This window comes from Trachemys scripta, chromosome 14, assembly GCF_013100865.1.
Source record: "Trachemys scripta elegans isolate TJP31775 chromosome 14, CAS_Tse_1.0, whole genome shotgun sequence".
Classification (NCBI taxonomy): Eukaryota; Metazoa; Chordata; order Testudines; family Emydidae; genus Trachemys; species Trachemys scripta.
The window spans coordinates 25,542,081-25,552,313 of NC_048311.1; the positions used below are offsets into that span (position 1 = coordinate 25,542,081).

General features: G+C 41.0%; 1 protein-coding gene across 1 annotated transcript; it reads right to left on the reverse strand.

The window, feature by feature from the left end:
• Nucleotides 1–443: 443 nt before the first annotated feature.
• C14H17orf67 (chromosome 14 C17orf67 homolog) lies at nucleotides 444–9,602 on the reverse strand. Its single transcript, XM_034790397.1, has 4 exons — nucleotides 9,462–9,602; nucleotides 8,623–8,723; nucleotides 2,518–2,660; nucleotides 444–949 (listed from the first exon to the last, which is right to left on the reverse strand). Exons 1-3 carry the CDS (start codon nucleotides 9,514–9,516, stop codon nucleotides 2,544–2,546), a joined length of 273 nt encoding a protein of 90 aa, XP_034646288.1. The 5' UTR covers nucleotides 9,517–9,602; the 3' UTR covers nucleotides 444–949; nucleotides 2,518–2,543.
• Nucleotides 9,603–10,233: the final 631 nt, after the last annotated feature.

Here is a 10,233-nt window from a genome sequence, read left to right on the forward strand (position 1 = left end):
CAAGGGAAGGCGGTACATACTGTCTGTTCGGCAAAAGTACTGTCTTACCTACTTTAAGTATTCTTAGTGTCAGAACTTCCCAAGCATCTAATGGATCTGTCCTTTCCTTCCCCCTTTGAATTACCAAATTCTGCCCTCAGTTCCAGTTGTGAAATCCTACCGAAAAATCCATGTGGCTGCATGTATGAAACAGAGGCCCCAAATGTATTATTTTTGTATAGAAAGTTTGCTGAATGGCGGCATTGTCCCCAGCCAAAGACATATACCCAGTCTATACATTTCCTCTGTCATGCTTTGCCCCAGTGAATAACATGCACAGTTCATACGGTAAATATTGAGCCACACCTGACTGATTTTATCAACACACATCGTCTGATTTCAGTGTAACAAAATCAAATGTCAGTGGATTTGATTTGAGCTTTTATTATGACATAGTAGGTGAAATAACTTGCAAGGCCACTAACATAAAATGTTAATGCTGCATAAATGTTGTGCTTCACTACAATATTATTAAAACTGCAGAAATTCTATAATCCAAAACCCCAAAGGGTGGCAGCCTCATCGTGTTTTTATTTTCCATCCGTATTCATTCCTTTCTCTGAAAGCCTCCTCCTGCTTCAATATATACTAAGATAGTGCCCAAAATAAACACGTTCTAAGACAAGTTGGTGATTTATTCCACCCCATTCCTAAAATCTTAGGAGAAGCCCTAGATTCACGCATATAAATCATTAGTTTACCTATGGGTTGAAAATTTATGGCGATCTACATGAGTCAATGGAATTGTTTTAATATGTATGATTACAAAAGAAAGCCTTGCTACATACTAAGATTGCTCAATATTCCAAAGACATTCAGCTCGATAGTTAGTACATAGCAGATGCTGCATGAACCTCGTCCTGTTTAACATGATCATAGACCGTTTCCTCTTAAATGCACCTGGGGAGATCTGGAAAAGGAGTGGGGAAATATTGTTAAATCACAGAAAGACATGTTGACAATATTAAGAACTTACATAGTGCTTCACATCTTCTAAGTGATGTACAAACAGTAATCTTCACAATACCCCCACACTCAGAGCAAGGGTAAAATTGGGCCAGCTGCTACATTTTTGGGATGCTGCCATCTTATGTCCCAGAAGCTAAGCTTTTGGGTTTTTTTTTTTTTTAAAGGGCCAGATCTTCCGCTTTTGTAAGTCAGTGTTTTTCCACTGAAGGTCCAGATTTTCAAAGGTATTTAGACACCTACAGATGCATATGTCCAGCAGCCTAGTGAGATTTTATGGGTTAGGTGGCTAACTCCCACTCAATTCAGCAAGAGTTAGGCACTTTTGAAAATCCCACTAGGTGCTTTTTTAGGCACCTAAATACCTTTGAAAATCTGATCCTAAGGCTATGTCTACACTACAGCCTATGTCGGCATAATTTATGTCACTCCTGGGTGTGAATAAACCACCCCCTGAGCAACGTAAATTACACCGACATAAGCGCTCGTGTGCACAGCGCCATGTTGGTGGGAGAGCACAACTGCTATGAAACTATGGTAGCTGAACAAACCCAACTCTTTGCAGGATCAGGCGTATGAAGCAGAATCTCAGATACCACCATGTGCTTGTTGTTAAATGCTGCCTTTTTAATGATGAGCCCTGTGAGTTTCATACTGCCACAACCCAGGTGCCCAGTACTGTACAAGGTATAAACAGCTGAGCAGGACAAGGAGTGCAGGGAGGTCAGGAGCTGTATTAATGAGTGCTGCTAGGCAGTCACCAACGTACTCCCAGGTAGTAAGGGATTATGTAGTCAAGTACTTTATTAGCATGATAAGAATCAGGCATAAACTCCTGTTCCCTCAGACATGCCCACTGTCCACCTATCCCTTCTCTTTTTTGTATCCTGTGCATGTACAAGGAAGAGAGCAGGTGCACAGAGAACATGAGACTGACTATAGCTCAGTATAGAGTTGTATGAATAGTGAATAACCTTATTTACGCCCATGTCTTGTCTCCACTAACACTTGCTGCAGAATGCAACAGCCATACACAATCTGCTGCCTCCTGCACCAAGATCTGTATGATCGGGGCCTTTGTGTGAACGGAGGTACGTACAATTCTGTGCTATAAGGCAGCAGAGTAGTTGTGGTGTCCAGAAGATTTTAAGTGTATGCTTGATTATTTCAGCTTTAACTTGCACCCTGGATAGTAACCATTGAATAATTTACCGAGGCTTGTGGAGGATTCTCCATCACTGATCATTTTTAAATACAGATCGGATGTTTTTCTAAATGATTTGCTCTAAAAATTATTTTGGGAAAGTTCTCTGGCCTGTGCAATACAGGAGGTCAGACCAGATGATCACAGTGGTCCCTTCTGGTCTGAGAATCTATGAAAAAATAACATTCTGTGTCAAATTCTCTGCAGGTGTGAACTGGCATAACTCCATTGACTTCAGTATACACCAGCAGAGAATTCGGCCCTTTATTTTGAAGGAACTGTGATGCTTCACAAAGGAGAACACATACCAGTAACTGGGGAAAAACCAAACCCTTTAGACTGGATGAACTAAATTCCTGTTGCAATGCGGGTAGCAGTGTGGATTTAACCAGTGCTCAAGGAATTGTTCTTCTGATCTCTGCTCCAAGCGCTGGAGGTAAAGCATGTGTTCCTGTTTTGAGGAAAGAAAAGAGCATTAAACTTGTGTATTCACTCACTTCTGGTGTAAGCCCATTGAATTCAGTGTCAAGTATCAGAGGGGTAGCCGTGTTAGTCTGAATCTGTAAAAAGCAACAGAGGGTCCTGTGGCACCTTTGAGACTAACAGAAGTACTGGGAGCATAAGCTTTCGTGGGTAAGAACCTCACTTCTTCAGATGCAAGTAATGGAAATCTCCAGAGGCAGGTATATATCAGTGTGGAGTTAACGAGGTTAGTTCAATCAGGGAGGGTGAGGTGCTCTGCTAGCAGTTGAGGTGTGAACACCAAGGGAGGAGAAACTGTTTCTGTAGTTGGATAGCCATTCACAGTCTTTGTTTAATCCTGATCTGATGGTGTCAAATTTGCAAATGAACTGGAGCTCAGCAGTTTCTCTTTGGAGTCTGGTCCTGAAGTTTTTTTGCTGTAAGATGGCTACCTTTACATCTGCTATTGTGTGGCCAGGGAGGTTGAAGTGTTCTCCTACAGGTTTTTGTATATTGCCATTCCTGATATCTGACTTGTGTCCATTTATCCTCTTGCGTAGTGACTGTCCAGTTTGGCCAATGTACATAGCAGAGGGGCATTGCTGGCATATGATGGCATATATAACATTGGTGGACGTGCAGGTGAATGAGCCGGTGATGTTCAACAATAGCAGATGTTAAGGTAGCCATCTTACAGCAAAAAAACTTCAGGACCAGACTCCAAAGAGAAACTGCTGAGCTCCAGTTCATTTGCAAATTTGACACCATCAGATCAGGATTAAACAAAGACTGTGAATGGCTATCCAACTACAGAAACAGTTTCTCCTCCCTTGGTGTTCACACCTCAACTGCTAGCAGAGCACCTCACCCTCCCTGATTGAACTAACCTCGTTAACTCCACACTGATATATACCTGCCTCTGGAGATTTCCATTACTTGCATCTGAAGAAGTGAGGTTCTTACCCACGAAAGCTTATGCTCCCAGTACTTCTGTTAGTCTCAAAGGTGCCACAGGACCCTCTGTTGCTTTTTTAATTCAGTGGAATTTCACCCCTTACAAAGGGGTTGAATTTAACCCAGAGAGTTAAGCTATGTCACCTTGAAAATAGCCTACAAATCAGGTTGATCAAATCTCACCATTGTTCTCACTGAATTCCATCAATAGTCCTGCTAGTGTTTGCTACTTTATGGACCAAGTTTTTACAGGCAGACATTTGCATTAGTACTAAGAGATAAATTTGCATGGACACTATTTTTTTTTTTTTAATACACACACTAAAGCTTCTGCTGGCCCAGGGGGTGAACATGGATTTTTGCAGGAACATCTACAGCACTTTAAAACCATGGAATGATTCTGGATCACTGAGTAGTTCTAAAGGGGATTCTGTTAAGTACCAGTCATTCACTGATCTTCCTTACGAGATTGATAAAATTCTGTTTTTTCCATGTAAGTAAATAGAATGTATTGGTATGACACTCCCCGACCTTTTAAAAGGGTTCTAGTTCACAAGTGTAATCAGCTTTCCTGCAAACATTAACAATTCTTTCTCTCTCTGTTTTCATTGTATGTTTGAACATTACCATCATACCAACATATATCATGCTGAACTTTTACATTGCACGTTCTCCACTATCACCTGTTGTAACCCCATCTGGATATGGATCACCTAGCTAACAGAGAAACGCCAGCCCATCTTCAGGGTCACTTCTTCCCCATCCTGGGTGATTTTTGAGGTCTGATATCTCACAAACCATCAGGGTTAGAAAGAATTGCCATATATCCCAGGTTTTCAGTGGTGTACTACTACTTGTGGTGGTCAATGAGATGTAATTCTTTGGGTGGTCACTGGTCCCTTGGATGTGTTCAGTACCCTGGGCTAGTTTATCCTTGAAGAGAAAGGTAGTTTGCAGTATCCCTTCCCCTCCAAAATCTATTATATGTGGTGCTTTCCCAAAGTAAAAAAATAATTCAGGCCTGGTCCAGCATCCTTGAAGTTAATAGGAGTTTTGTCATTGACCTCAATGGGCGCAGGCCCTAAATAAGTAAAGGCAGAGGTGAAATGAGTCACATCGCAATAATCACAGGCACTACCAAAGTCCATTTCAGAAATAGGGGGCTTTTAAAAGTACCTTTGGAATTTACTTGCAACCAGGGCCACCCGGGGGGGAGGGGGAAAGTGGGGCAATTTGCCCCAGGCCCCACAGGGGCCCCCACGAGAATATAGTATTCTATAGTATTGAAACTTTTTTTTATGGAAGGGGCCCCTGAAATTGCTTTGCCCCAGGCCCCCGGAATCCTCTGGGCAGCCCTGCTTGCAACTGTCTTGAGAAAAAAATATTAGCCAGCAGTATCTGTTGTACGTTCTGCCAAGGTGGAGACTTCCTCAATCTGCTGATTCTCTAAAGAACTAATTGATTTATACCACTCCCATTCCTGTGGTATCTGATCTCGGAGGGCCCAGTACATCTCCCGCTGAAGTCAATTAGAAGCCTCCCAGTTGACTTCATTGGGAGCAGGAGCAGACCCCCTCGTTTTTAGTAGTTCCCCAAAATAAAATCTAGCTATGCCCAGTGCATTGTCACCATTCAGAAATGAAAACCCTCGGCAATCATTAGATCTCTCCAAAGGCAGGCAGCTGAGAAATGGGTTCCTTTCACAGGTGAATGTACTACTCTACAGTCACATCTTCAATCGATTTGATGTGAGATAAAAAAGCAGTGTCTCGCCGGTGGAGTAGCTACTCGTTTCTGTTATGACATTTTAAATAAAAGGTGTTCGAAAAAAATGGGTTTCGCACAAAATGAAATATGTGTGATAGTTTCCCACCTAAAACCAGTCTACACTGGCTATAGTCATTGCGTTAGAACATGTTTTCTAACCAGGGGTTCTAAAATTTCATTGCACCGCGACCCCCTTCTGACAACAAAAATTAATGCACGACCCCAGGAGGGGGACCAAAGCCTGAGCCTGCCTGAGCCCCACTGCCCCGGGAGGTGGGGGAGGGGAACCAAAGCCCAAGGGCTTCAGCCCCGGCTTGGGGTTCTGTAGCCTAAGCCCTGCCAGCCAGGGCTGAAGGCTTGGCCTTTGGCCCTGGGTTGGGGGGCTTGGTCTGTGGCTTCGGCCCTGGACAGTGGGACTCGGGCTTTGGCCCCGGGCTCCAGCAAGTCTAATGCCAGCCCTGGTGACCCATTAAAACAGGGTCGCGACCCACTTTGGGGTCCCTATCCACAGTTTGAGAACTAAATCCAATGTTTTTTCCCAGTAGTAGTAGACAACACCTCAGGTCCTCTGCTTCCCCATTCCTCAATTGTCCCAACAGTTTCATGCAGGGTGGTAAAATATTTGCCTAGCTTTGATACTAACTCCTATGTTCTTGGAGTGGTGAGGAGGGAATACAGAGACACCTGTCGTTAACTGCAATTTTTTTTTTTTTTTTTTTTGGTTAGTTGTGGTGGTGGTGAGGGGGAAGGGCTTGTGTAAAAAAGAAAAAAACTGCTGACAGGTTGAATGATAGCTGTCATTTAAACTAGGCACATTAAACGCCTCTCCTTAGGGAATGTAGTTATAATGGAAATGGCCAATAAACCTTCCCTTTAGCATCCTAAGTAAAATGCACTAATGAAATCAGCTATCTCATCGAATCCTGGCTGCTTTGGGAGTCAGATGAAGTACATATCTTTTCCTAAGAGTCTATATTAAAGGTAAAATCCTTCCTATTTAATTTGCACTAGGTTTGATTGTCCATCAACTTTTAAACCGGCTGTATTTTCTCATTAGCACACATGCTCTGCAAAGGGATGGTTGATTAATTGCTCTTCAAAGCTTAGCACAACTAAAAGGACTGTAGAGAGACAAGGTGGGTGAGGTTAACAGCGTTTATTGGACCAATTTCTGTTGGTGAGAGAGATGAGCTATTGAGTTTACACAGAGCTCTTCTTCAGCCCTGACTGAGCATGGGCGAGCTTAATACATGTACCATTAAAATAAATTAACAGAGGTACTTTAGCAAGTGTGTTCATCCCAGTGTAAATTTCACCCTGGTGCAAAGGACCACTTAAACTCTGTGGTCAAACTGTGCAAGAGGCTGCTGGAGATACACAAGGGAACTTCTGCACCTCTTATGTGCAGAGAAGGGAAAATCTCCATTCTCAACATAGGCTGGTATGGAAAACTGATGAGAAAATGTTCTTTTTTTTTCTTCTGGAAAATTTAAATTTTTCATCAAAACCCAAAGATGGGGGGAGGTTAATGAAACGTTGCCATTTTCTGTTGAAAAGATGGTTTCATCTAAAACCCAATGTTGCATTAAAAGAAAAAGCTTCAACAGAAAATTTTCAACCAGCCCTAATGGTGTGGAAAGTTGCACTGGGGACAGGGCAAGGCCAGACCAGCAGTGAACAGAGATCTACTGCTGTGTGGCTCCTAGAGCCTTAAACCCCCCCTGCCAGTGAAGACAAGCTGCGGTCATTATTCTAGCTCATTACTGGTACTTGCTGTGAAGGCTGTGTGAATTTCACCTGCCTGGATCACAAGTTTTATGTAACATGCTGTTGTGCAGGAATTTATCCAATCCATTTTTTCTGATCTATCCTATTACATTTAATAGCCATCATGGTGTTGCTGCATATCATTTTAGGTAGAACCGGGGTTCCTGCTAATGTCCTGCCCCTGAATGAGGCTGCTTTGACCATAGTTTGAAATCTTTATAATCCTGGATGTTGAGGTCTGCTGGGGGGAGCCCATGGCCAGTGGTTTTTGCTGCATTTTGCCATATGGGGTACGGCTCCCATTGTCTCAGGTCGGTGGGGCACTCTGATGTTGGAGGAGTCATTGTGTCAGGGTTGATGTGGTGATGCCAATGTGGTGGACAAAGAGGAGAGTATGTAAGTGGGCAGAGTTGTAAATTCAGCTCTCCCTGGCTGCCAGATGGGTTATTCCTGGCTAGTATGCACTAACCAGGGGATAGAGGGAACTACCAGCCTTCCCCAACCACATGCTCTGTACACACTGGGCTCAAGTCTGCAAGGTGCTGAGCGCCCTCAACTCCCACTGACATGAGGTGTACTCAGCACCTCGTCCGATTGAGCCAATTATGCTCATCATATGTGCACGGTCTATTGTCCGCTTTCTGGCTTCTGTGGCTTTTAGCCTCTTTACAACCATATAATTTTAACACCGTATATTTACTTTGGAGAGAAATGTGCAGCAATTTTTAAATGCTGTAAGTGGCTTTTCAGAAGTCTGGGGCTGTATCACACATCCTGTCAAAAGCAAGTAAAACGGAAGGGTCCTCGCTGTCTTTTTTTTTATTTTTCTTTGTATTTTTAATGTGCTTAATAAGTAAATAATAGCAAATATTATGTGAAAAAACATACAGTTACTTTATTCTAACAATTAAAGAAGTGAATACTCTCGTAATATATAAACCTATCCCTAACACTTGTAGAAAAAATTAATGGATGCAGCTAAATGGATTTTAAAGTCAGTTCTGAGCTACCTAAATCTCCACACTGACCACTGACACCTGCATCCCCTCTGCCAGCTTTCAGTGCAAAATGTAAAGCAAGCAAACTACCTTTTGTACTGCGGAGTTTAATTTTTCAGAAATAACGTGATGAACTAAACATTTGTACAGATGAGATGCTATCTTTTGATCAATAATTGATTCTACACTTTAAAATGATGACAGACATAGATTATAGATAACCCCCACACTTTGCAGGTATGTACAGTCCCGAGCTATGTTCATAATTCAGAGAATGCTATCCAACAGTAGTTTAAAGAGTGAAAAGGGGTTTACAAAATATTTCACTCCATTGTTTAAAAGAGTCGAGTTTGCACCCAGATATACTGATTGAGTAGAGTCCTATCTATGCAAATTCAACATTAAGCACAAAATACAATGAACTGTTTTAGTGTATTCGTTTTTAAAATAAAAATTAAAAATCACCCTCATTGGCTCATCAGGGAAACCAACTTTTCTTGGTCTATCTTCACGACGGGTTCTCAGAATCTGTTTAGCTTCTTTTTCAGTCAAAATTGGTGAAGTATCTAACGGGGGAGGGAGGAAGAAATAAAGTATGAAATTAACACGAAGTTAATATTTTATCTTTCAGGTCCATGGTGAAATGTTTTCGGGTCTGATTTTTGTCAATACACAAAGTGTTCTTTCATTACAGCCCTTTCCCAGGGGATATTGCATTCCAGAAGAGATGAGTGGAATTTTAAACCATTTTTATAATATACTTGTGTTTTTTATAAGCTAGTGCTACTAACAATATGCAAAACCTATTCAGAACACCGTATTATTACAATTCCTTCCCAAAATTAGAAAAATATAACTGCACCATCTACCTATTTAATATTTGTATTAATCCTGCCAGTTTTTTGTTAAATGCATTTCTATGTTGCACTATTTTTAGGGTTATTTTTCAAACCAAAGCTAACTCGTCTGACTTTTGTTGAAATAAGTATTAAGACAAAGAAATTGCATTAAATGGTGCAATAGTCCAGTGCATCAAACATGTAGATTTATAAATGAAAACATCTTTCTTTTTAATCAATAAATGACTCCAGGGTTGTGATACAGAAATAAAAATGCCTAGTATGGTAGTTAAAAATAAAATTCCTGGAAGGCTGCAGTATAACATGATATTTAATATCATTATACTGTAACAGGTAAAAAAAGGCAAATATTAAGATATTTAAATACAAGATTAAAACACTAATATTATCATATGCACTCCAGCTCTATGAACATTAGCCGATTTGTTTGATATGAACTCCTACCTGTAAAAACAGTCAGGATGACCAAAATGAAGATAAACACAAGTAACTTCTTCATTTTGATTCTGCTTTCTCTCAGCCTGTTCCCAAATGAATAACACTGACTGAGGTATTAGCCTATTTGAAGCAGCTACGTCAGTCACAGATGTTTGTTTATGCTTTGACTAATTTGACTTACAGTATGATTTTGACTTTGAAGACATCTGGGTCTACGTTTTGAATATGGCGATTATCAGCTTAAACATTCTCTGTTCCTGACCAAAAGAAAATAGAAAAGCTTACTAGTCCACTGCAGGCTTCCAAGTTATACTAGATATTTTAACTTTGTGAAGATAAAACACATTGCATTACATTCAGCATGGTAAGGTATGGTTTTAATAGTGTGATTCAAGAGAAATAATAATTTAAAAAAAAACAAACCTAGACTCTTGAGCCTAAATTTGGCAGGCAGCCAGTGAGGGGCCCCTGTGTCAAAAGGTGCTGCATATATGACCTTCTTCAAGCACAAAGTTGCATCTTAATACGTTGGTTTAACTCTTGAAAAGCTGAACTACCACAGCTAAAGTATGGAGAGTTTATCAAATGGACAGAATTGTGGAAATTAATACTCAGTTAATTCTACCGTGTGCAGGGAAAGTCAGTAATGGACAAGATTGTAAATATCCTTGCTAGTGAACATAAAGTGATGGGAAGAGGACACGTCTGGCAGATGTATAGAGAACAACCAGATTTCTAAAAGAATTAGCTTATACGTTTCTGCCTTTTTAAAAACTGA

Excerpts from the sequence above, each read along its gene's own strand:
- C14H17orf67 (XM_034790397.1), bottom strand. The coding sequence starts at position 9,516 with ATGAAGAAGTTACTTGTGTTTATCTTCATTTTGGTCATCCTGACTGTT. Across the intron at positions 8,724-9,461 it reads CATCCTGACTGTTTTTACAG|ATACTTCACCAATTTTGACT; the intron begins GTAGGAGTTCAT and ends CTCCCCCGTTAG. Across the intron at positions 2,661-8,622 it reads TCCCTGATGAGCCAATGAGG|GAACACATGCTTTACCTCCA; the intron begins GTGATTTTTAAT and ends TCCTCAAAACAG.